The sequence below is a fragment of the Marmota flaviventris genome, chromosome 3 (assembly GCF_047511675.1).
Source record: "Marmota flaviventris isolate mMarFla1 chromosome 3, mMarFla1.hap1, whole genome shotgun sequence".
Lineage (NCBI taxonomy): Eukaryota > Metazoa > Chordata > Mammalia > Rodentia > Sciuridae > Marmota > Marmota flaviventris.
The window spans coordinates 42,919,467-42,946,678 of NC_092500.1; the positions used below are offsets into that span (position 1 = coordinate 42,919,467).

The 27,212-nt window shown below is 35.5% G+C and overlaps 1 protein-coding gene and 1 pseudogene across 1 annotated transcript in view; one reads left to right on the plus strand and one right to left on the minus strand.

Annotated features, from left to right (window-relative positions):
- The first annotated feature begins 1,497 nt into the window (after positions 1–1,497).
- Positions 1,498–1,654, plus strand: LOC114093520 (U4 spliceosomal RNA; annotated as a pseudogene).
- A 12,277-nt stretch (positions 1,655–13,931) lies between these two features.
- Glipr1l2 (GLIPR1 like 2) overlaps positions 13,932–27,212 on the minus strand; it is a 53,369-nt gene continuing 40,088 nt past the window's right edge. Inside the window, exons 4-6 of the mRNA XM_027927282.2 lie at positions 21,363–21,448; positions 14,898–14,924; positions 13,932–14,814 (exon numbers count right to left, since the gene is read on the minus strand). Coding sequence (XP_027783083.2) covers positions 14,507–14,814; positions 14,898–14,924; positions 21,363–21,448 — 421 coding nt within the window. The 3' untranslated portion in view covers positions 13,932–14,506. The remainder of the gene's footprint in view (positions 14,815–14,897; positions 14,925–21,362; positions 21,449–27,212) is intronic.

Below are 27,212 nucleotides of genomic sequence, written 5' to 3' on the forward strand. Positions count from 1 at the left end.
TTCCAGGGGTGGCTCCCAGGGCTCTGGAGCAGGACTCTATAAAAGCAGCAGTCCCTGGAAATGTCCTGCAAATCTTGAAAAATACCTCATTGTACTCATTTAGTGTCCTCAGTCTCTAGGGGGATGAGTTAGGTTAGGTATATTGAAGGCTAATAAACCTTGTATTGTAATGCCAGATTCGTGGGACCCTAACAGACCTCCAGGAGCCGAATCCGATGCAATCACACAAGAGTCTTTATTGCAAGCTCGAGTCTGGACTCACAACGGTTTCTGACGCAGTGGTCCCAGGGAGTGAGTCCTAGTCCTTTGTTCAGCGAGATTTTACAGGTTTTTGGGGATACTCTCTGTGTCACAACATCACACAAGAAATCATTTCACACCATGAGAAAGTCAAACAACAACTTTTAACATTGATTAGCACATTCACTGGCGGGAACTAGTTGGGTAAGGGTGATTGGTTAGTACAAGAGGGGGATTTGTTTGAACTGATTGGTTTAATCCATGAGGGGTGTAGTGCTAAACTACTATGGTTTCCCAACATGTTATCAACCACCATAAACTACTGGGGGGTCATCTGGCATCCCAGGTATTTTCCCTGTCCCATGCTGATTGTGGTTGCTAGGGGGTTGCTATGGGTCCTCACCTAGCCTAGCTGCGTCAGGGACATGTGACACTGCAGATCTCTCCTGTTATTTGCAGACAAACAACTCAGCAGGGTGGTATGTGCCTAGGAGTGTTCTGTGGGTTTTTCGAAGGACAAGGGTCACACCCCCTTCCTTGGACAGGCTTTGCTCTGAGGTAGAGGCTGGTTTCTCAAAAATGGAGTCACATCAGTTTCTCAGTATTAATGTGTTTTAGCTGAACACTCTTTAAATGATTAACATGCCTAAATACAGAGCTGAGCAGTAAACTGACCCAAGGTTTAAGGTAATAAAGGCAACAGATACAAAAGGAAGGCAGAGATGCCAAGCTTTTATCCCGCTTTTAGTTACCCCAGTTGAGTATCTGCAGACTCAAGTGAAGAGGCTGTGCTTTGTAGTAAAGGCAACTTCTCTAAGCCCCTGTTATAATTGGGGGCTTGGGCTAATCCAGCTTTTATGGTACTTTGAATTGGTAATAGGTCATGATTCAACATATCAGGAGTGTACCTACCCTTTGTCCCTGTGGTGGTTCCTGTCCCTATGGTGGTCCCTGAGTCTCTCACAGGAAACTCACAAAATTCCAAGTAGGATAAATGCCACTAAAACAAAACAGAAAACTACTAAAGTAACTAGATCTAGGCATATCATTCCACACTAAAGAAAATCATAGATAAAACACAAATCCTAAAAGAAACCCTTATAAAAAGCATTTCCTCTATGAAGGAGAAAAGATACAAATATTATCTGACTTCTCAGAAACCATGCAAGCAAGAAGAGAGTAGAGTAAAATATCAGGAGGAAAAACACTAGCCTAGATTCTGTACCTTGTAAAATTTTGTTTTCAAAAGTGGAGGAGAGCTTTGCGCAGTGGCAGTATCGTAGCCAATGAGGTTTATCCGAGGCGCGATTATTGCTAATTGAAAAGTGGAGGAGAAAAAGTCTTGATTAGAGAAATAAGCATTTGTTAAAAATAGACATGCCTTGCAAAAAATGTTTAAAGCTCTTCAGAGAGAAGGAAAATAATATAGGTAAAAATCTCAGGTCTGTTTTGTGCATGTGGCTCAGGGGTGGAGTGTTTTCCCAACATGCATGAGGCCCTGGGCTCAATCCCCACCACTACAAAACAAAACAAAACCATAAAATACTTTTCAGTTCTTCACAAAGAAAAAAACCCCTCATTAATGTATTTGGTTATGTATGCTTATATATATATATATTTCTTATGTACACATATTACATATGCTTATATGTGAGTGAAATGAATGACAATAATGATCGAAGGTGTGGGAGACAAAAATTAGGATTATTTTATAATAAGGTAATCATTACCTATGAAGCAATGTAGAATTATTGAAAATGGACTTGGATTAGTGGCAAATGTATATTTCAAACTCTAGGGCAACCAGTAAAAAAGTAAGAATATGTATAATGTATATGCTAAGAAAAGAGAGAAAGTGGAATCACAAAATTGCTCATTTGAAAGCACAAAAGGCAAAAATTTAGTTAAAGACAAAAAACAAGAACAAATGTGTCATATCTAAGCAGGGCTGGTCCTTAGGCATTTTTACCTTTGTAGATTCCTTCTGCTATAAAAATATTTGAAAATTATATAACTGAAAGTTAAAAAATGAATATAAACCATGATGAATTCATGATTGTGTTTATTATTATATACTCTTATTTCTTATTTTAAAAGAAATTAAAGCATTTTCATGGGTCCCTAAAGTGTTTATGGGCCCTAGGTTCTTGCCTATCCTGCCTATGGCATGGTATAAACACTAGGCTGAATATAGACACTCAGCTTAAGGAGAGAGTAGCCAGTCACAGATAAAACCAAAAAGAGGTGGAGTACACTAGTCATAGTTCTCCAGAAAGACAGAACCAACAGGACATTGATGGATAGATAAAGGATTTATTAGGAGAATCAGTTCATGTGATAATGGATACTGAGAAGTCCCTTGATAAACAGTTTGCAAGTTGGAGAGCCGGGAAAGCTGAGAGCCTAGCTAAGCCCAAGTCTAAGGGCCTCAGAACCAGCCAATCTGATGGTGTGATTTTCAGTCCAGGGCTGAAGATCTGAGAAATGGAAGGGCTGCTGGTACAAGTTCTGGAGTGCAACAGCTAGGGAACCTGGAGTTCTAATGTCCTAGCACAGGAAAAGAAGGTGTCCCAGCACCCGGAGAGAAAGAATGGACCTTCCTCTGCGTTTTGGTTCTGTTAGGGTTCCCAGTTTATTAGATAGTGCCTAATTATGAACATTTGATTACATTTTCCCCAGTATTAGCAATATTTCTAGCTAGCCACAGGGATTAGTTCTGTAGGTCGATTGACTAAAAATGTTCAGGTTTAGATTTTCCAAGTTTAGTTCACAACACTGCATCCTCCCACCCTTGGCCAAGATACAAAACCAGAAACTCTTCATAGGCTCTCATTTCGCTGCTTTTTCTTAATTATGTCTTTGATCAGTTTCTTTTTGATCTTTTCTTATGTTTCCTAGATCAATGAACATTACACTTTGTTTTGACAAGATCATAGTTATCATATAGGATTAGAAACCCTCTGCAAAAGCCAGGCCATTTGCCTAGGCTGAAAATGTAGTAATAGAGCAAAATGCTTTCAGAGTCTTTCCATGGTGTATAGGACCTTGTTATACATTTCAGTTCTTTGATAACTTCCAAACCATGTCAAGTTTCTTGCATTTATGCCTGGCTGTTTTGTCAGCAAACTTTTTTCCCTTGAGTTCTTAGTTGGGGAGGGAATCAAAATATTGATTATATAACCTACAATTCCCACTTTTATTTCTAAATTGCAGATATACCATTTGGAACTGATTAAATTCACAATGCTTATTCATTATTCTCCATATAGGATAGCCTCTTATCCTAGTCCACAGCAATAAACCATGCTACCGTTGAATCATTGCTGGAGTCTTCTAGATCCTTCTTCCTAAAGAAGATGCAGACATATGGAATAAGAATGCTAAAAACACATTCTCATGTTCTCTACTATTTAGGGATAAAATGTAGTTGCCTGATTCTGTCACCACTAACCTTTTTCCCATCTGTACCTTTCTTTATAAATGTTTGCCATATCAGAAAAGACAGCCTGCCATGTCAGAAAAGACATCAGAGATTTATAAATAAAAGGATTGGAAGATCAGAATCAAGAGGGTCTAAAACAATGGCATATGGATGGAGATATGTGAGTGGGGATGATGTATTTTTATAGGTTAGTGCATGTTATAATTTAGATGAGGTGTCTTTCAAAGGCTCTTATATTAATGCAGAAATGTGAAACTTATTAAATTGTGAAAGCTATAAGCTAATCAGTCTATTCTTGTTCAAATGGACTGGGTGGCAACAGTGGGCAAGTGGGGCATGGTGAAGGAGGTGGGTTCATGGTAGCATGACCTGGAAAAGTGCATCTTCCCTGTTCTCCATTCCCTCTCCCCCAGTTCTGTACCCTTCCGTGAGTTGAGCAGTTTTTCTTCCACTGGGCCTTTCCTCATGACATGCTGCCTCAGCTTGGGCACAGAGCAATGGTGTTGTTTATCTGTAAACAGTTTTAGAAGTCTGATTTAGAGACTTCTAAAACTGTGAGCCCCAAATAAACTTTTTTTCCTTTAAGTTGTTCTTTTTAGGTATGTTGGTCACAGCAATGAAAAGCTAATAAAAACAGAAATTGGTGCTGGTTGGGGCTGTTGAGACTAACCTGATCATGTGGTTCAGAAGCTTTTGGAAATGGTTTTCAAGAGGAATTTAGAAAAGCTTAAAAATTCAGGCTGGAAAAGCCTTGAAATGTTGTAGGTAGAGTTTAATGGATGCTATTGTGGAAGCTCAGAAGATCACAATGATGATAGGAATGTGGACTGTGCTCATGAGGTTTCAGAGGAAATTGAGAACTCTGTTGGGAATTGGACTAGAGGTTATTCATGTTATATTCTGGCAAAGCACTTGATTGCATTTTGGCCATGTCAAAATGCATGAGTCCCCATAGGTTGCCCCCTGTGAGGCTGAATTTAAAAGTGATGGACTAATTAAAATGGTGGAGGAAATTTCAAGGCAGCAGAGTATTCAGTCAGTGGCACGGATATTGTTAGCAGCTTTTGGACAGGCTTACTGTGAAAACTGGAGCAAAAAGTAGAGCTAAAGGATTTAAGAATTTTCAGTTGGCCAAAAAATTACATTTAATTCTGAGGCCAAGGACAGTATGCTTGGATTATAAACCTTAAAGAGATATTAAGTACTTTACAAAGACACAATAGGAAATGCCTTGAAGGCATCTCAGGCATTTGCAAGAACATACTCACTACAGCCTAAAAGATCTCTTTGAGAAGAGGTCCTGGGGGCCCCTGCTCACCCAGTGTGGGGGGCTGTGCCTAGGAAGTTGTTTCACCATGCTGAGCTATGTAGGCACTTTGAAGCTATTGCAGCCATGATTCTAGAGGGCCCAGGTATTGCATGAGCTTGTAGAAGACCTTGGTACCATACACATGATGCCAGTCTTGCAGGAATGAAGGGTGTTGGAGTTCAGTGGTCATGGAGTTTTCCACTGAAATTTGAAAGTAAGGCCTGTGAGGTCAGGCAAAGTATAGTAGTGCAAGAGTCCACACAGGCTTCCCCTGAGAGGCTGATGCATGATGCTTTGCAGAAGAAGCCAAGACTGGAATGGAGACCCTAGGAATTAAGAGAGTAATATGAACTGTCTGTCATGAAAAGCTGCTGCCTGTGGAGAAAGCCAGATTAAAAGCAAGCTTATCCATGCTGAAACCAGTAAGGGCAAAATGTTAGGGCTGCTCAAACCCTTTGGAAATAAAATTTCACCACCATATGTCCTGGATGCTGTACAAAGTTACAGTTGGAGCTAAGGGACCAGTCTGCCTGACTGGGGTTTGGACTTGCTTTGTCCCCATCCCTTCTTTCTCTGCCTCTGCTCCTCCCTTTTGGAATGGAAATGTTTATTCTGTGCCACTGTATATTGGATATATGTAACTTGCTTTTGATTTTTAAAGGGGTTCATGGTTAAGAGTTTGCCTTGGGTCTCAGAGGAAACTTTGAACTTGGGCAATGATAAAACTATTTAAGACTATGGTACTCTTGGAGATGAACTAAATGCATTTTGCTTTGTGATATAGACATGAGCTTTTGGGGAACTGGGGCAGAATATTATGATTTGGATATGAGGTACCCCTTCAAAGATCCTGCATTAACAAAGGAGTGTGAAATAATTGGATTGTGAGGATCGTCCCATCCTTATTTGAATGGTGACTATAGACAGGTGGGACAAGGCTGAAGGAGGTAAGTTACTGGGGTGTGTGTGCCCTTGGAAGGATGCATATTTCCTGAGGCCCCCTTTTCCCTCCTCTGCTTGCTAATCCCACCATGAGCTGAAGCAACTTTTCCTCCACTGGGCCCTTTCCCTATGATGTGCTGTCTCACCTTGGTGCCAGAGCAATGGGGTTGGCCTTTAAAACCATGAATACCAAATAAACTTTTCCTCCTTCAATTTGTTCTTGTAGGGTATTTTTGTCGCAGAGATGAAAAGCTAATTAAAACAGTACCCAATAGAAACACTGAACAATTAAGTAGTCAAAATGACACAACCAGTTGACACTAGACCAGTCTTTATCCTTTGGTCACTCAGAATTTGTGTGATGGGCATATGAAATGCATGAAAATTAACTACAGGCCCATTTGCATGGACTCCTGGTTATCAAGGCTGAACTAGGTACCTGTGCATGTACAGCCTGTCAACAATGGAGAAGAATGCTGCGTTCCCAAAATAGCACTATTCTTTGAGGACGCTAACTGGCATTTGTTGGCAAATTTAGTACATTGAGTCCTTTGCATCTGAGAAAAGTCAATGCTTCTTTTTTATTGGTATAGACACCTATTCTGAGTATGGAATTTGACTTTTCTGCTCTCAGACTCAGGGTCTGATCCAGAGGCGCAGAAGACCACACACTAGCATCCAATCAGACATTTCACTTCACAGTAAAGGCATTTCAGGAGAAGAGCCTGGCTGTGGAATCCACCAGTTTTATTACACATAATACCATGTAGAGATTCCTGGCCTGATAAAGCTTTGGGGCAGTTTCTTGAGGGGCAGTTAAAATTGCAGACTAAACGCAATATCCTTATGATATGTCTTCAACAGGAACAATATATGAGAGTAGGAACGGAGGGTTTGAAGCAAGAGTGGCCTGATTACCATCATTCCCACTGACCACCTACTCTGCAGGCATTGTGGTTCTGCTCCCCAAAGTAGCATATTCTTGCCAGAAGACATAGAGACATAGTAAGAGTTTCTTTAAACTATAAGTTATAGCTAGATATTAAGTATATAATATGTATATATATATATATATATATACATATTATACATAAAACATATCTTTCTGTACTGGTTAATGCTAATCTAAGGAAATTAGTCACCAATGCTGCACTGTTCCAACTTGTGTGAGACAGGTTAGTGATTATGGTTTCCTCTATTGATTCTATTTATGTGGTCTATCAAGTCTGCTTAGTAAAGAGTTATAACATTAATACTTCTTAGATTTAATTTCTTTTTTTTTTTTTAGACATTCTAATACTTCCCGAATTCCCAGCCAGTTGCCATTTTCAGTTTGTTAGTGGGCTTGTGGTCCTGTAAATTCCCTTTTTCAGGACAAATTTGATTTCTGCCATGGAAGGAAAGGAAAAGGTACTATTCAGTGTCCCCATCTCCACAACTCCGCAATGTGCCTCCGCAGATCACCTTGGTTTTTCTGAAACATTATGTCGAATGACAACATAATGGTCATCAGAAGAGGTTCATGGGTGTGCTCAATGAATACAGTTTCTCCCCATTTTCTTTGGCCTATTCCATATGAACATTCTGTACTTATGCCTATTCTTCCCTGGCCTTCTGCTGTGTAGTTTCCATTATAACTCAGCACTCTTGCTAATTTTTGTGGAAAATTGAGGTCCCACAGCAAACCAAACAAGCTTCACCTTTATGTGATTTTAAGAAATTGAGATCGGAGGAGGAGCCGGCGCCAGCCGCTCTGGTGCAGACCAGAGGAGGCACAGAACGCAGAGGCTTTGCTTGCGGGTCACCAGATCGAGCTCTGGACAAACACAAGGTCTTCCCAGCACCCCCGACCTCACCAAACACCCTACGAGGGAAACAGACGGAACCCATCTTGGAAAAACCCATCAACCCTTAAAACCCATCAACCGGTGGGCGTGGCTACCAGCATGGTTCTGCAGCTGATCCAGTACCCGGTTTCCAAATCCACCATCCTTAGCTGTGATAACTCAAAATTTTTCCCACAAGCTTTTGGGGGGTGTAGCTATCAATGCAAAACAATAACTGTACAGGCACCTGGTTTCCATCTCAGAGACTAAGAGTAGGGAGGCTACAGGTGGAAGCTCAAGTCCTCTCACACTGGCTATATCCACCACCCTGAACGCTGAGACTCAAGCTAGGAATAGACAACGCCACCTACTGGAAGAAAAGAAAACAGAGTTCTGAGAGACTTTTTTTTTTTTTTTTTTTTGCTTTTTTTTCTTCTCTCTCTCTTCTCATCCATTCATCCATTCTCCTCTACCCTTCCCCCTCTGGTCCTCACAACCTCAACATATGTGAAACCAAGAACGTTGCATGAAATAGGACTTTAACAACTGAATCACCAGAATAATATAATATGGAGGAATTGCATATGCCCCACCTCCCCCCTTTTTTTCTTATTTTCTTTTTCCCTCTCTCTTTTTTCTCTTTCTTTCCTTTTTATATTTTTCCCTTCTTACTCCCTCTATACCCTTTCAACCCCCTAACTTTTACTATTTATATATAGGGTAATTTTCTAAATACAGATAGGAGTTTGAATTTATACATTTCTTCTATAAATTTCCCGTCTATTGGTTAGAGTTCTCTTCCAAATTTGCTAAGTTAGATTAACCTCATACCCTCACTCCTTTCATCCTAGGTCAAAAATTCAGTTCTCTATATGCCACCAGAAATGGTATGCTTCTTATGAAACTAATAACTATATTTTTAAATAATAATTGAAGTCAACATCTGTAGACATAGAGTCTAACTATAAATGTGTTAGTAATGAAAACTTGTGCTTAGATGATGTACTATTGATATTGGGAACTGTTAACATTGTCTTTCTCCACAAAAGAGAGATTTTGGGACTATACAAGAGCAATATAAATACATAGGGGGAAAATCATTAACACAACAGTTTCACAAAGCTGGAAAGAAATGTGAGCAGAATGAAAAGACAAGGAAAGAAAGGACCACAAACAATGCATGTCAATTCAACATTAGAAGAGGTAATATCTACAGCAGATGAAATGTCAGATAAAGAGTTCAGGATATACATGCTTCAGATGATCTGGAGTCTCAAGGAAGACATTATATAGCAAATTCAGACAATGAAAGATCACTTTGACAATGAATTACATAAACAAATCCAAGAAGGAAAAGATCAACTCTTCAGGGAGAAAGAGGTTATACAAAAAAACCAAACAGAAATCCTGGAAATGAAGGAAATAATAAACCAAATTAAAAACTCAAATGAGAGTATTACCAGCAGAGTAGAACACTTAGAAGATAGAACATCAGACAATGAAGACAAAGTATATCAACTTGAAAAGAATGTAGACAGCTCAGTGAGACTGATAAGAAACCATGAGCAGAACATCCAAAAAATGTGGGATAACATAGAGACCAAACTTAAGAGTTATTGGGATACAGGAAAGTATAGAGGTCTAAACCAAAGGAAAGAGCAACTGTTCAATGAAACAATATTAGAAAACATCCCAGACTTGAAGAATGAAACAGAAATCCAAATCCTAGAAGCCTATAGGATGCCAAATGTGCAAAATTACAAGAGATCCACACCAAGACAAGAAGATGCCCAACATACAAAATAAGGAGAGAATTTTAAAAGTCACAAGAGAAAGGAAGCAGATTACATTTAGGGGTAAACCAATCAGGTTAATGGCTGATCTTTCAACACAGACTCTGAAAGCTAGAAGATCCTGGAACAACATATTTCAAACACTGAAAGATATTGGGTTCCAACCAAGAATCTTGTATCCAGCAAAATTAAGCTTCAGGATTGAAGATGAAATAAAAATCTTCCACAATAAACAAAAGTTAAAAGAATTTGCAGCTAGAAAACCAGCACTTCAAAACATCTTTGGAAAAACATTACATGAAGAGGAAATGAGAAATAATAATGAAAATCAACAGTGGGAGGTAGTACAGTAAAGGAAAAACTAATCAAAGAGGAAAAACAAATCATGTTAAATAACAAAAATAAACAAATATGGCTGGAAGTACAAACCATATCTAAATAGTAACCCTAAATGTTAATGGCTTAAACTCACCAATCAAAAGACATAGGCTAGTAAATTGGATTAAAAAAAAATATCCAACAATATGCTGCCTACAGGAGACTCATCTGATAGGAAAAGACATACACAGACTGAAGGTGAAAGGTTGGGAAAAATCATACCACTCACATGGACCTTGGAAGCAAGCAGGGGTGTCCATACTCATATCAAATAAAATAGACTTCAAGCCAAAGTTAATCAAAAGGGATAAAGAAGGACACTACATACTGCTCAAGGGAACCATACACCAACAAGACATAACAATCATTAATATATATGCCCCAAACAATGGTGTAGCTACATTCATCAAACAAACTCTTCTCAAGTTCAAGAGTCAAATAGACCACAACACAATAATCATGGGAGATTTTAGCACACCTCTCTCACCACTGGACAGATCTTCCAAACAAAATTTGAATAAAGAAACTACAGACTTCAATAATACAATTAATAACTTAGACTTAATTGACATATATAGAATATACCACCCAATATCAAGCGGATACATTTTTTTTCTGTGCAGCACATGGATCCTTCTCAAAAATAGACCATACATTATGTCAGAGGGAAACTCTTAGCAAATACAATGGATGCATTTTATCTGATCATAATGGAATGAAATTGGAAATCAATAAAAAAATAAGGAAGAAAAATTCCTACATCACATAGAGAATGTACAATATGTTACTGAATGAACAATGGGTTACAGATGACATCAAAGAGGAAATTAAAAAATTCTTAGAGGTAAATGAAAACTCAGACACAACATATCAAAATCTCTGGGACACTATGAAAGCAGTAGTAAGAGGAAAATTCATTTCATGGAGTTCATCCCTTAAAAGAAGAAAAAGCCAACAAATAAATGACCTCACACTGCATCTCAAAGCACTAGAAAAAGAAAAACAAATCAGCAGCAAATGCAGCAGAAGGCAAAAAATAATTAAAATCAGAGCTGAAATCAATAAAATTGAAACAAAAGAAACAATTGAAAAAAGAAATTACATTTTTTTTTTTTTTGGTGCTGGAGATTGAAACCAGGGTGCTCTGCCATTGAGCTATATGCAGAGTCCTTTTTATTTTTTAAGACAAGGTCTCAATAAGTTGCTGAGGCAGTCCTTGAAATTGCAATCTTCCTGCCTTCGCCTCCCAAGTCACTGAGATTACAGGCATGAACCACTGCACTTGGCTCATACTTGACTATTTAAATGGAAGATTGAAAACATCATTGGATCACTAATATTTTGTCAATATTAATTGGTATACTTGTTTAAGCCCATAGCTAAATCAAAGGCCAGCAGCAAACTAACATGGTAACCTAATATCATCTCTGTACCCTTTATTATACCCAAGTTCTCCCCCATAAACATTTATCCATATTTAATATGGAGTCCTTGTACCATTTCCATTTTCTGCCACTCTGTACTACCACCATCTTGACAATATAAATAGACAAGGCACTAATACTCCAGAACATCAGATAGGCTTTACTTATGCAAAGGACACAAAAGAACTTTAGGACATAGACAAATCAGCAACATTATCCAAGACCATGAGTGCACAAACAGGAGTACTAAATGGTAGTACTAAACCTCACCAGCAGACATGTGGTTGTAGATGTGAAAGTATAAATGAAAGAATGACTAGAAGCATGCTGTCTTTCTCTAGGCCTAATCATATACTAGAACTTTTTTGCCCATAATTTAGTATAGACTCTTGCTAGAGTTGACATCACCTGGTCCAGGAGTACCTCGAAAATCTCAAGAGTTCTACAATGCAAACTAGAATAGATATTACTTTAAGGCATGAACCAAATGCTCATCCACTATACCATACTATCTGGGCCAGAATAACCTGATCAATGTATGTTCCTGAATTTAATGCTATGGAAGCAGAATAAGGGTAATTTCCCCAAACTCTCTGAGATTCATATTAATAATCTCTTAGGCTCACTGAAGGGGGTCAATGAATAACTTTTATAATGAAAATAAAAATTACAAACTAAAGTTCTAAGTTCATGGGCATGTGGGTTTAGAAAGATCTACATATATTATCAGAACACCAACTTGGGAAACAAAACCTAAGAGGACACTCTGTTCCTTTAACCATGTGGTGACATGAAGGATATCCATAAATTGGAGTTTTAGTGCCATTATTTTTCATGTTATTTCAGAATAATAAAAAAATTCATGAAAATAACTATATATTAAGAATGGCCCATCATTTGAGTCAGTTATAGAAATCCAACTCAAAATAATTAAGGAAAAAGGAAAATTTACTGGATGATTAACCTATTAGTGTATTGTTGAAAACAAAATAGTGTGAAAAGTTATAAAACTAGGTCTTAGGACAACAACCTTTCACTGCTACTCTCTATTTGTATTTTATTCTTTTTTCCATGTGTCATGCTAAATAGCCTCAGAAACTTACATATTAAAACTTCAGCTACCAACGAAGACCTGCCTTGAATGTCTGCCTGTATCCCTAAAGACAATAATTGACCTCAACTGTGGTCAGTGAACCATTCCAGAACTAGGAAAAAGCAATCACAACAACAGGATGATTGTATGCATGGAAACCATACGAGAATGGGATGGAGAAGGAAAGGGAATGTGAAATAGGATGGAACAATTTTCTGAAGTTTAAGGAAATGTGACACTATAACCAAAGTATATGTAATTTACACATCTTCAGGATGTAAATAAGACTGTAACAGAACTGTTAACTCAGCACTACTGATATTTTGGACTGACCAATTCTTCATTGTGGGGTGGGTCCTGTGCATTTCAGGATGTTTAGCAGCATTCCTAGTTTTTACCCAGTAGTTACCTGCAACACCTCCCTGGTCGTGATAATATAAACATTTTCAGTTATTGACAAATGTCAGGAGTTGTTGCCAGTTAAGAACTATTGACCTATAGCTAAGGGTTGTACTCTACAAAGTTACCTGAAGAATAAGTAGAAAATTAGATATAGAAGGTTTAAATTTAGATAGATAGGGCTGGGGATATGGCTCAAGCGGTAGCGCGCTCGCCTGGCATGCATGCAGCCCAGGTTTGATCCTCAGCACCACATACAAACAAAGTTGTTGTGTCCACCGAAAACTAAAAAAAAAAAAATAAAATAGTAAAATTCTCTCTCTCTCTCTCTTAAAAAAAAAAACAAATTAAGCCCCCTCTTTCCTCATTTAAAAAAAATTTAGATAGATATATAACATATTGGCCATATGTGTGAATTAAACATGGTGTCATAAAAATTTATACTTATAAAATGGATCAAAATGTTTTAAATTAATTTGTTATTGGTCTTGGGTTAAATAATTTCATGAACCCAAGATTTCTCATTTTAAAAATGGAGGAGATAACAGCTATGCAGAATGGTTCTGAATATTAAATAGTCATGTGAAAGCATTTTGGAAGCTATTAAGTTGAATACAAATAATAAATAATAATGACAATAATAATAAATACAAACATGATAGAGAACTAGCCCCATTTCTCTATCTAAGAACCTAGGACTTTTTCTCAGGATGCAGTATATGAAAAGAGGTGACTTTACAGAAACAAAATTATTCTAAAATGCAGAGCTCTTGAAAAACAAGCAATGTAAATGTGACAAAAAAAAAAAAAAAAAGCCCAGAAGCTCTCAAATTTATTAGCATTTCCAGTGGTAAGTAGTTAACTTATTTTAGTTCATAAATTTATGAACTTTTGTTAAACATACTGAATAGATAGAAGTAAACAGTTTAAATGTATTTATTTTATCATATAAATTTGGAAGCAGTAATATTGCTCAATCACAACTAATTAAAATATTGGGTTTTTTTAGTCTTTGGTGACAAAAATTACAGCAAGTCTTCAATGAAATGTTAAACATGAAGTAGAAATAATAAATTTATCTCCTAACAGGTTGTACAGGTACTACTTAAGTCATTCCAAAAAGATACATCACAAAGATAAATGTTTGATGCCTTAATACCACATGGAGAATAACACTACCACCAATAACAACTATGATAGTAATAATTAAAACAAACAAGCAAATATTTATTAAATGGCTGTTCTGAATTTAGAAGGGTCCTGAGAACCTTATTAAATCTTGTATAATACTTGAGAAATTTATTAACCCATGTAAAACAATATTTAAAACAGAGATAGAGACATATTTAGAAAACATAAATTCCCTCCTTTAACAGGACACTGTAGTGAAATCTTAAGATTAATCAGGTTAATCAAATCTCTTCTTAGTTCCTATTATCACATATTTATCTGTTCATAGTATCTAAGAGCTTGTCTTAATACTTTCTGTACAATACATGTTTTGGGGTTGCTTTTTTGTTGTTGTTTTTCAAATTTAAATTTGTTGAATAGCATAAAAAATATAGCAATAGTGGCTTGTATATTTTCTTTCTTTTTAAATCTCAGGGTTTTAAATTTTCTTTTTTGCTTTTTAAAATGTTATAGTTTTGGCTTATGTTAATTATAATTCATCTCCCTCTTCCTCCTCTTCTTCCTTTTCTTCTTCCTCTTCTTTTTCATCTTCATATTTCATTTTATCTTCTTCTTTCTCTGCCTTTCTTCCCCCTTTTCCTCTCTCTATTATAGATAATTCAGGAGTAAATACCATCTGTTGTTCCAATAAAATATTTGGAAAATAAGGCTGCACTATCAAAACAATTATGACACACATAATAAAAAACAGCAGTCTCAGTAATAAAACAAATATGCAGAGTGGATCACATATAATTGGCCGGGGCACTTCCCAACTTGGATACCAGAATTGGTAATCTGTAAATAGAGAAGCAATTGAAAGCTGTGTTTCAAGTAAAATAGTTGAATTGTTCAAAGAAGTAAAGAACAAAAATACATACATATAGCTCGGTCCCGATCTGCATTACCTAGAAAGAAAAAGAAAGTCTATAAAGAATTACATAAAATTTTTCTTTCTCTATAATGTAAGAATTTCTTCAATAATAGTGCTACCATTCTCTTAGTTTTCAGGCAACATGTCATCATTCTTGTTGTTCCCTTTCCAACCAATAGCCAATCATAAATCACCAATATTCTCATTTACTAAAAGTCACCCTGTTCTGGTAGAGAGTATAGAAATACATGAGTGACGAGAAATGAATTCTAGTGTTAACTCTAAATCATTGTTTCACCTTATATAGGTTCCTTCTATGAATTTACTCATTTTTATCACTTAGTTCTTACTTTCAGACACTTTCAGTTGTTCTTCATTTCTGAGAAGGCAAAGTCAACACCACTCTACATACTGGCCTTCTTCTTTTTCCTCTCTCTCTCCTGCTTTCTCCCTTTCTTTTGAACCTATCTACCTCACTAGATCATAATGTTATCAGGAAATAAATTCTTTTTGTCTGCTCACCTCAGCAGAGAGAGTCAAACAATTATTCCTGAATTCCACTAGGAAAAAATGGAAAGATAAATGAGTTCATACATACAAAAAACCCAATGTCAACTGGACATGGTGGTACATGTCTGTAATACAGTGACTTGGGGGGCTGAGGCAGGAGAATTGCAAGTTTCAAGTCAGCCTCAGCAATTTAGCAAGACCCAATCAAAAAACAAAAGTTCAAAATCAATGATATCAACCAGAGCTTCATCTCTACCCCTTGGGGAAAATTTAGAATTTATTTTTTAAGTACCTTAGAGATAAACTGACTTTATGTAGGATCTTTGAAATATTTTAGCATATTGTACTTGATCTTACTTCATATTTTATGTAATGGTTTTTACATTGATTTCTTTCTAAGAAGCGTTTTTCACCATATGATCTGTATTTTTTCTTTATTCTGTGTATTAATATTTATTGATACTTTAGTATGACAATAAAGTAATAGTACATTTCCTCTTTGCATCTTATTTCATTTCTCATCATTAATATCTGAATCATAATGTGAATTAAAATTACACATACTCATAAGCTTCACTGTAATATATTCATACCTGTACAGAGTATAAATTTGTCTAATTCATTCTTTTATACTTCCCCTTATCCTCTTCTCTGTCCTCCCCCTAGTCCCCATCCTCTCCATTACTGTTACACCTTTTATTAAATTTTTATTAAATTATTTATTTATTCTAATTTGTTATACATGATGGCAGAATGCAATTCATTTCATATTACACATATACAGCACAATTTTTCAAGTCACTGGTTGTACACAAAGTATTTTCACACCATTCGTATCTTCATACTCATTCCACCGTCATTCTACTCCCTTGCCCCCTCCTTTCTCTTCCCTCCCCTTTGCCCTATCTAAAGTTCCTCCATTCCTCCCATGCTCCCCGCCCCCCATCACCATTATGAGTCAGCATTCTCATAGCAAAGAAAATATTTAGCCTTTGGTTTTGGGGATTGGCTTACTTCACTTAGCATTATATTCTCCAACTCCATCCATTTACCTGCAAATGCCTATGATTTTATTATCTTTTAATGCTGAATAATATTCCATTGTGAATATATAATAAAGTTTCCGGGTCCATTCATATACTGAAGGGCATCTACGTTGGTTCCACAATTTAGCTATTGTAATTTGTGCTGTTATAAACATTGATGTAGCTGTGACCCTGTAATATGCTGTTTTTAAATCCTTTGGGTATAAACCAAGGAGTGGGATAGCTGGGTCAAAAGGTGGTTCCATTCCCAGCTTTCCAAAGAATCTCCATACTGCTTTCCAGTTAGGCTGCACAAATTTGCAGTCCCATCAGCAAGGTATGAGTGTGCCTTTCCACCCACATCATCGCCAAAACTTATTGTTGTTTGTATTCTTGATTGCTGCCATTCTGACTGGAATGAGATGAAATCTTAGTTTTGATTTGCATTTCTCTAATTGTTAGAGATGTTAAACATTTTTTTCATGTTTGTTGACTGATTGTATATACTCTTCTGAGAAGTGTCTGTGCAGTTCCTTGGCCCATTTATTGATTGGGTTATTTGTTTTTTTTTTTGGTGTTAAAGTTTTTGAATGCTTTATATATCCTAGAGATTTGTGCTCTATCTGATGTGCTTGTGGTAAAGAGTTGTTCCCATTCTGTAGGCTCTCTATTCACCTCACAGATTGTTTCTTTTGCTGATAAAAAGCTTCTTAGTTTGAATCCATCCCATTTATTGATTCTTTGTTTTAATTCTTGTGCTATAGGAGTCTTATTAAGGAAGTTGGGGCCTAATATGACAGGATGGAGATTTGAGCCTACTTTTTCTTCCATTAGGTGCAAGGTCTCTGGTTTAATTCCTAGGTCCTTGATACACTTTGAGTTGATTTTTGTGCATGGTGAGAGATAGAGGTTTAATTTCATTTTATTAGATGTGGATTTCCAGTTTCCCAGCACCATTTGTTGAAGAGGCTATCTTTTCTCCAATGTACATTTTTGGCACTTTTGTCTAATATAAGATAATTGTAGTTATGTGGGTTAGTCTCTGTGTCCTCTATTCTGTACCATTGGTTTCCCCTACCCTCTCCTCTATTTTGGTGTCAATACCATCTGTTTTTGTTACTATTGCTCTGTAGTATAGTTTAAGGTCTGCAATAGTAATGCTACCACCTTCACTCTTCTTGCTAAAGATTGTTTTGGCTATTCTGGATGTCTTATTTTCCCACATGAATTTCATAACTGCTTTTTCTATTTCTGTGAGGAATGTCATTGGGATTTTGATTGGGATTGCATTGAATCTGTATAGTGCTTTTGGTGGTATGGTTACTTTGACAAAATTAATTCTGCCTATCTAAGAACAAGGTAGATCTTTACATCTTGTAAGGTCTTCTTAAATTTCTTTCTTTAGCATGCTGTAGTTTTCATTGTAGAGGTCTTTTACCTCTTTTGTTAAGTTTATTCCAAAGTATTTTATTTTTTTTGAAGCTATTATAAATGGGGTGGTTTTCCTAGTTTCTCTTTCTAAGAATTTTTTAATCTCCTCCTTGATGTCTTTTGCAACCCATTGTTCATTCAATAGCATATTATTAGTCTCCAGGTGTAGGAGTAATTTTTATTTTTATTTTGTCATTGATTTCTAATTTTATTCCATTATGATCTGATAAAATGCAGGGTAGTATCTCTACTTCTTTGTATTTGCTAATAGTAGCTTTGTGGCCTAATAGATGGTCTATTTTGGAAAAGGATCCATGTGCTGTTGAGAAGAAAGTGTATTCGCTCATTGATGGATAATATACTCTATATATGTCAGTTAAGTCTAATTTATTAATTATAGTATTGAGTTCTCTAGTTTCTTTGCTTAGCTTTTGTTTGGAAGATCTATCCCGTGGTGAAAGAGGTGTGTTAAATTCACCCAGAATTATTGTGTTGTGGTCTACTTGACTCTTGAATTTGAGAAGAGTTTGACTGATGAAAGTAGATGCTTCATTGTTTGGGGCACATAAATTTATAATTGTTATGTCTTGTTGATGTATAATTCCTTTAAGCAGCATAAAATGTCCATCTTTATCCATTTTGATTAACTCTGGCCTGAAGTCTACTTTATTTGATATGAGGATGGAAACCCCCACTTGTTTACGTAGCCCATGTGAATGGTATATTTTATCCCAACCTTTCACCTTCAGTCTGTGGGCATCTTTTCCAAATGAAATGAGTCTCTTGAAGGCAGCAGTCTTTTTTAAAAATCCAATCTACCAGCCTAAATTTTTCGATTGGTGAGTTTAGGCCATTAACATTCAGGGTTATTGTTGATACATGATCTATATTACTGGTCATTTTTGTTTATTTTGGTATTTAGCTTGACTTAGTTTCTCCTTTGGTTGTCTTTTCCTTTATTGTAGTTCTTCCCTTTGCAGATTTTCATTGTTGTTTTTCATTTCATTCTTATGGAATATTTTGCCAAGAATATTCTGTAGTGTAGGCTTTCTTGCTGTAAATTCTTTTAGCTTTTGTTTATTATGGAAGGTCTTTAGTTCATCATCAAATTTGAACCTTAAATTTTCTGGATATAAAACTGTTGGTAGGCATCCATTATCATTTAGAGATTGGTATATGTTGTTCCAGGATCTCCTTGCTTTGAGAGTCTGGGTTGAAAAAATCTGAGATCTGAATTAGTCTTCCCTTATAGGTAATCTGATGTTTCTCTCTTGCAGCTTTTAAAATTCTATCCTTATTCTGTATGCTAGGCATTTTCATTATAAATATGTCTTGGTGTTGATCTGTTGTAATTTTGTACAATTGGTGTCCTATAGGCCTCATGTATTTGATTTTCAAATTCATTTTTTATGCTTGGGAAATTTTCTGATATTATTTCATTGAAGAGATTGTGCATTCATTTGGCTTGAATCTCTGAACCTTCATCTATCCCAATAAATCTTAAATTTGGATTTTTGATGGTATCCCATAATTCTTGTATATTCTGTTCATGGTATCTTCAAGATTGTATATTTTGTCTTCATTGTCTAAGGTCCTGTCTTCCAAGTGATCTAATCTGTTGGTGATTCTATCTATTGAGTTTTTAATTGGCTTATTGTTTCTTTCATTGCAAGGATTTCTGTTTTTTTTTCCAGTATCTCTCTTTCTTTAAGTAATATCTTGCAACCTGTATTTGCTCTCTTATCTCTTTGTTGGTGTGATTGATGGTCGCCTGTATTTGTTCTCTTATCTCTTGTTGGAGTGATGGATTTTTGCCTATATCTGCTCACTTAGGTCATTATTTAATTCCCAAATCATTTTAGTTATGTACATTCTGAACTCCTTCTCTGACATTTCACCTACTGTGCTACCTACAGCTTCTATTGTTATAGTATCTTGGTTTGTTTCGGGCACATTCCTCCCTTGTTTTTTCATGATGTCTATGTGTCTTCCTCTCTTGCAGTATAGATCGGAGGTATTCCAGCTTCTACCTATTGTCTTATAGTGTCCCTACAGGTTACTAATACCTCACTTTTAAGGGAGAGATCAATATTACAGCACTCAATATACCCAATGTGCAGCCATACATCAGTTAGCTTCTATTTTTACATTTACATTTTTTTGCATCAAATGAGATGATCATATGTTTTCTGTTTTTCCTTCTATTTTTGTGGTGAACAACATTTCTTATTTTTCATGTTGAACTATTCTTGCATTCATGGGATGAAATCAATTGATAATGATGTACATTTTTCTTAATGTGTTTTAAAATATGAACTGCTAACATTTTACTGAGGAATTTTGCAATGAAAAAACATCTATGTTCTTCAGAGATACTGATTGGTAGTTTTCTTTCCTTAAGGTATCCTTATCTGCTTTTGGTATCATGGTGAGACTAGTTTCATTGAATGAATTTGGTAGTCTTTTCCTCTTTTCTATTTTATAGAATTTTTTTTTTTAAAGAGAGAGAGAGAGAACTTTTTTTTTTAATATTTATTTTTTAGTTTTCGGCAGACACAACATCTTTGTTTGTATGTGGTGCTGAGGATAGAACCCGGGCCGCATGCATGCCAGGCGAGCGCGCTATCACTTGAGCCACATCCCCAGCCCCATTATAGAATAATTTGAGGAGAATTGACATTAGTTCTCCTTTAGTGGTCTAGTAAAATCTAACTGAGAATTCTTTAGGTTTTCTTTGTTAGAAGGCTTTTTATTACTGCTTTAATTTCATTGCATTTTATTGGTGATGAAGAGGAAGAGCAAGATTTTCCATCTTGATTCAAGTAAAGCAAAGGCAGAAATATTTGAGTGTGCTTGTCCCAATAGTGACAGTGTTGTTACATTAAAACTGCCCTCTAGTTTCTCTTTGTTTTTGCTTTTTTTTTTTTTTGCACAAAAGCATAATATGCTCTGAATTTATCCCCTACCACTTTATTTTAAGCCTTGTATAATCTAACTATAAATATACCATCAGAATATATGCTTTTATGTTTGAAAAAAACAATAAAAGTATAATCAAATACATTTTCTACTTTTTATTCTCTGAACATTTTTGGAATTCTAGGTTTTTTTGGGGGGTGGGACAATGAGAAAAATCTATTAAATATTTATTACTTTACTTTTTTTATCTTGACAAATATTTTGGGATATTCTTTTGTTTAACATAGTCATTGTCAAACTGTGAAGCATTTTCAAGGTTTAGCTTTTATTTATCAGTCCTTATTCCTAACATTCTGATATGTTCTTAGGGGAAGAAATAGAAGCAAAGCTCTGAAGAAAAGGCTCTATAGTTTAGAAAAATCTAAAGATACTGTTTCAATCCTCCTTTGATAATATGATAATAGCATTAGAATAATAAGAATAATATTAACTTCACAAAAAAACTAGTGTGCAGTCACTTCACTTTACTTGTCCTAAGCATTATGGATGTTTTTCTTTTCATTTTTAAGTTATTTTCTTTATCTTACTGCATAGAAAATCTGTGCATTTGTCACGGTTGCCACAACGACTACAAAATACTCCTGGTTCATAAGGCCTTCTTGATAGAGCTCCTCTACAAAAAAGCAGAAAATTGTTAGGAAAAGACTCAATTTTTACATGTTATTTAAATACTATAGTTACCAATTTTAATTAGTCTTAAGCAGTTATTTGATTAAGAAAGTGGACTTAAAGAAGTACTTAGATTAGAGATGCAATCTTCCCATTTTTCCAACCCCACACACAGTCTCTTTTGAAATGAAATCCCATTTGCCTGCAACAGAGTATCCTAATTTAAATATAAGAGTTCAAAAATAAGGATGTTAAAGTTTCTTTTATTTTTGTAGCAAAATACATCCTTTCCAAATGGATGCTATAGAATATTTTACGATTAATTACTTTTTGGTTGGTAAAAATGTATATAAAATTCTATAGAAATGATATGTTGATTACATGAAGAGTTTTTTAAAATCCTGAAATGCCTGTTGTCCCAAAGATCCAGCTGCATGTATTACTTTGGAATCCATGTGAAAAATACATAGACATAAAATAAATAAGCAAATGAATTTAAGTGGTATTTTACAAAGTTGAATTAATCCATTGTTTGAGCTAAAGAGCCAAGTAAGAATGGTTACATCAATTACCTAGAATTAAAGAAGGAAAAGGGAAGTGTACATAAAATCCTAGGATACAAAAGAAAAACTATATAGGTGAAAGATAACTCTGAGTGGCAGGGATGGGTCACTAGTACCATTTAAACAAGATCTTGCCATTTAAACAAGATTGCATATATACCTAGAAGGCAATTGGAAGTTATAAAAATAAACATTAGGCATATAGGTTCCTGGTTAGGCACTATAGGTCATCTAGAAGGATAGCCAAACACAACAAACACATATTTAGAAATCTGAATATCAAATCTCAGAACCATATCTTATTTAATCAAGATGGTTTTGCTTATACCCAGTAAGATATCTGATACCTAAAAATTGCAACTGTTCCATCAAGGACATCCAGAGGTTTGTGATTACTTGCAGACCTTATATCACTTCTATAATTTCACTGTTCTATTCAAGGAGAATATATATTTTATTTAGAACCTACCTAGAGCACCAGTCTTCCAGAAACTGAAGAATTAATCTAGTCAACTTCACTACACCTTATTCTAGTTTTATTGCTCTAATTCTTTCTCACTGAAGCAGATGCCTCCAACATAACAGCAAAGCTCATCCTCCCCAAGACCTCTGGGATGGGGGACCTCTGCCTTTGTACCTATGAAAAATTCTAGTCAGTATATACACACTACTCAATAATACTAGTCCTCTTTCTTATTTTTTACTTTTTGGGGGGAGGTACCAGGGATTGACTCAGGGGCACTCAACCACTGAGACACCTCCCCAGCCCTATTTCATATTTTATTTAGAGACAGGGTCTCACCAAGTTGATTATTGCCTCACTTTTGTGGCTTTGAACTCGCAATCCTCCTGCCTCAGCCTCCCAAGCCACTGGGCTAGACCTCTTTTTTAAAGTTCAATTTTCATAATCATTATTTAAGTATATGTCAGGCTAATATTCTTCTATGTCAATCTCCCTCTAGTTCTGACATTCAAAAAAGTTTCACCTAAATCAATTCAAGTCTGAATATACTATACAACTCTCATCTACAATTGGAATGGCTGGACTGGATTAGGAGGAAACTATAGACAGATCTAAGTATCTGAATCTAGCAAAGTCCATTGAAGTTTCATAGTTGCCTTAACAGTGCTGTAAGAAATATAAAATATTTTGTCTTTGGGCATTTGCCATTTTTAAAGAAGCAGCCAATGGGTCATAGAAAGCAAGTCCAGATGCTGAACATAGCCCACTGGAACTTTTACTAGCCTTCTAGCTTCAGTACTTTGCTGCCTATAGGAACATGGGCTTAGGTGGCCTAACAAATGACTAATCCTATTTCTGACCCCAAGTCCATTGGAAGACCACTGTTTAAAACGTTTTAATAGATACATAGTCTTCTGGAAAGATGCAGTCTAGGGGTGGTGGAAACTTTCTTTGCCTTTACTAGAACCATATCTGCTACTACCTTGTTCATCAAGCAGGTAATCCAGGTCTCTATTCAAAGTAAAGAAAGTATGAATTTTGTTGTTTTCTGCTTCAAATTATCCATGCATATGTAAAGCTATTTTACTTTACACACATTTCTGTTAAACTCCCTCATTCATCTTAGCAAAATATGCTACTGCAGTCCATTTACTGAATGGCATTAAAAGCTGCTAGTTTTGAGTGGCTTAGAACAAGAAAAGATCTATAACAGGTCTGGGCTGCCATGCAAGTTGCTCTGCTACTTGGTCTACATATTCCAGCAGGCCTAATAGATACTTGTGGGTTCAAACCCATTGCTAGTACCCAAATATGCATTAGGATCCTCCAGAGAAACATAATTAATAGATTACACACATGAGAGAGAGAGGGGTGCGGGGGAGAGAATTTTAAGGATTTGGCTTCCACAATTGTAGGGGCTGACAAGTCCAAAATCAGAAGGGCAGGCCAGTGGCAGGAGACAAGTACTGATGTTGTAGTCTTGAGTCTGAAGGGGAACATCTGGAGGCAATTTTCATTCTCAGATTTTTCTTTCATAAGCCAATATGAAAAAGTTTATATTGAACTTTAAATAAACTCAGAGTTTAAATTGAACATACGAGGGTCACCCATATTATAAATGATAATCTGGTTTATTTAAAGTCTACTGATTTAAATATTAATCACATCTAAAGTATACCTTTACAGCTATATCTAGACTAGTTTGGACAAACACTGGGCATCATATCCTAATTTAGTTGATATATAAAATTAATGATCTCATCAGCTTTTTTAAAAAAATGGCGAATTTTACTTTGGCAGTTGAATTACTGGCAATTAACCTTAATTCAGTTGAGGCCTGGTTTTAGGACTAGATAGTTCTACATCAGTGTTTACCTTATTCCTACCATGGTCCTTACTTTTAGGCAATGGTTCTTAATCCTAGGGCATGGTTTTTCTGAAATAAATGTTCAGAGTTTTAGCCAAGATCTCTCCATTTTACCTGGTCTCAATCGCAACTCTTGTTTCTCAGCACTGTTCAGCCTCTGCAATCTGTGTGGGTATTCAGCCTCTGAATATCTGTTCCCTAATAATCCTTCCAGAATATTACCTTGGGATGTGTAGGTTAGTATTTGGCCCACAGAGAAATTTTACAGAGACTTCAAGGTTTCTTCTTTGTAGCCCTTTTCTTTTTGGTATCCTGAGTCTAAATATCCAGGCATCAAAGACACTGGTGTTTCTTTTACTCAGAAAAATATATATTTTTTGCTTGAAATATATCTCTTTGGTTAAAGGTAAGGTAAATTCTTAGGGAGAAAAAACAGAGCAAATATGGGGTTCCCACTGAGTTATTATCTATTTGTAAATATTCTAGTCCTATATTGGTTGTTTTCTAATGCCTGAAAACAGTTGTTTTATGTTTTCTCCAGTCTTTATGGGTTATTTTAAGCAGAATACTGATTTTTATGCCAGCTTAAAAAATATTCAGAAAAAAATGGGTCACATATTTAAAAGATAAAAATTAATTTCTAGAAGAAAATCTAATGTGATTAAAAAGAGTAAAAATATTTTGTGAAAGTACATCTAAGAATGACAAATCTCAAAACCCAAGAAAAGTATTGACATATTTTTATCTACAGTAAAATTATTCTATTTGACAAAATAAATTGCATCATAAAGTCAAATGTTAAGCATTATACTGGTAAAATATTCATAAATTTACTACAAAAGAGGTAATTTTATTGACCTATAAAACACTCCTATAATTTAAAAGTATTGGAAACCTTCACATAAAAGTATTGATTGTACAGGAACAGTCAGGTCTTGGTAAATGAAATCCATTTTTTTTGAAATGCACAAAATAATAACTGAACTCCCCTGAAATAAAGATTGTGAGAGGACAGGTCCTCAGAGGGCCTAGCCAACTCAACTTTCTTTCCCACTTTTGGTTCTCAGAATAACTGCAGAATGTGCAGACAAGGTAGTGTTCCCAGATAAAGAGGAACCATTTGAAACAGCCCAAGCTAGAATAGGTTATTTTGCAATGCTTGAGTTCAGTGAGTCAAGATGTGTCCTTAGTATAAACCGGACAGAGTGTTCAGCTGTGGTGTGACATGAGGCATTCACAGATAAGATACCATCCTCCCTAAGTGACTTTCCTGAGTCTTGGGAGACCACCTTACTTGGATCCTAGACTTCTGTTTTTACCTCCTGCCTATCTGTAAGTAATACCTTTTCTTTGCTTGACTTCTTGTGTGACAGTTCGGTCTCACTGGATTCATACAAGTGGTAGAGAACCTTCATAGAGATGATAATTAGAAATATAATGAGCCAGGCATGGTGGAGCATGTCTGGAATCCCAGTGACTTGGGAGGCTAAGGCAAAAGGATCTCAAGTTTGAGATTAAAAAAAGGGCTGGGGATTATAGTTCAGTGGTAAAGTACCCTTGGGTTCAATCTTCAGGAACCTACCCCTCAAAAGTATACTGACTTCCTAATTGTACATAGCTGAATGTGTGAGAATGCATTATCTTAACAAGGGAGTTGAGAAATAAGTCCTTTCTTACATGAAATATAAGAAGTATTATAATACAAAAATGGTGTAACAATAATGAATAGCTATTTAGTAATATTTATCAAAATTGAAAATTTTGTTTTTGACCTAGCAATTCCGTGACTGTGAATTACAAATACTTTGCTGAGAATTACATATCTATCTGGATAATTGCAGAAACATCTTTTGTAATAAAAATAATAAAACAGCCTAATTGTTCCTTTTAAAAGGAAAATATTGCTTAAATACATTTTTGTACATACATTAAAAAAACACTATGCAAATATTAAAAAGAATTCAGAAACATTTTGCACTCAAATGACAAAACTTCCAAAGGATATCTTCAAAAAATTAAGTAACCTCAGAGTAAGTGTAGTGTATTCCTGTTTGAATTACTGAAAAGCACACACAGAGACAGATATGATTTGGCATATACAGACAGAATATACCTTTTAGGATGAAATACTGGGGAGGGTAACAGAAGACAGAATGGGAATGTTACTTCTTTCTTGATACCTTTGAACTTTCCCTCATAAATATATATCTTATATTAGACATATTTTATTAAAATGACTGAAAATTATAATCCACATAAAGCAATGAGAAAGAGGCCATACTGTATGAGATCCTAAAGTCCAGCAAAAAATTGTAGTTGGAGGAAAACATGAATCTTTAAATATATTCAATAATTAAAGAATGCTGTATATCTTTTAAAAACAGCAACATATAACAGCCTCTTCACACACATACCTCTCCAAGAAAACCATTGGAAAGGCTGAATAGGTCAAAATAATAAAACTTAAACAAAAGAATAAGGAATGCTGAATACATTCCAAAATATCTTATTCTTAAAGATCAATAAAATAGGTTAAATCTTCATGAGCCCTATTTTAAGAAGAGATGAAAAATATTCATTATTAAGAATTTTTCCACATTTTCATTTTGTATAATTCTTTCCTGCCTCTTTTCAGATAGAACTTGCTCTTTTAATTCTATCCCCTCTCTCAATATATCAATGGCTTTCTTTAGTTTAAAATGTGCATTAGCAACCAACAAAATAGCTTTTACTCAACTCTTATACATACTTCTTTTCTTTCTCCTCTCCTGGCAAACAACATAGAATGTTCTAAATTGGCCAATTTTTTTTTTCAAATTCAAGTAGGTCATAAATCAAATCTAGTGTTTCACAAAAACATTAATTTAAAATACAA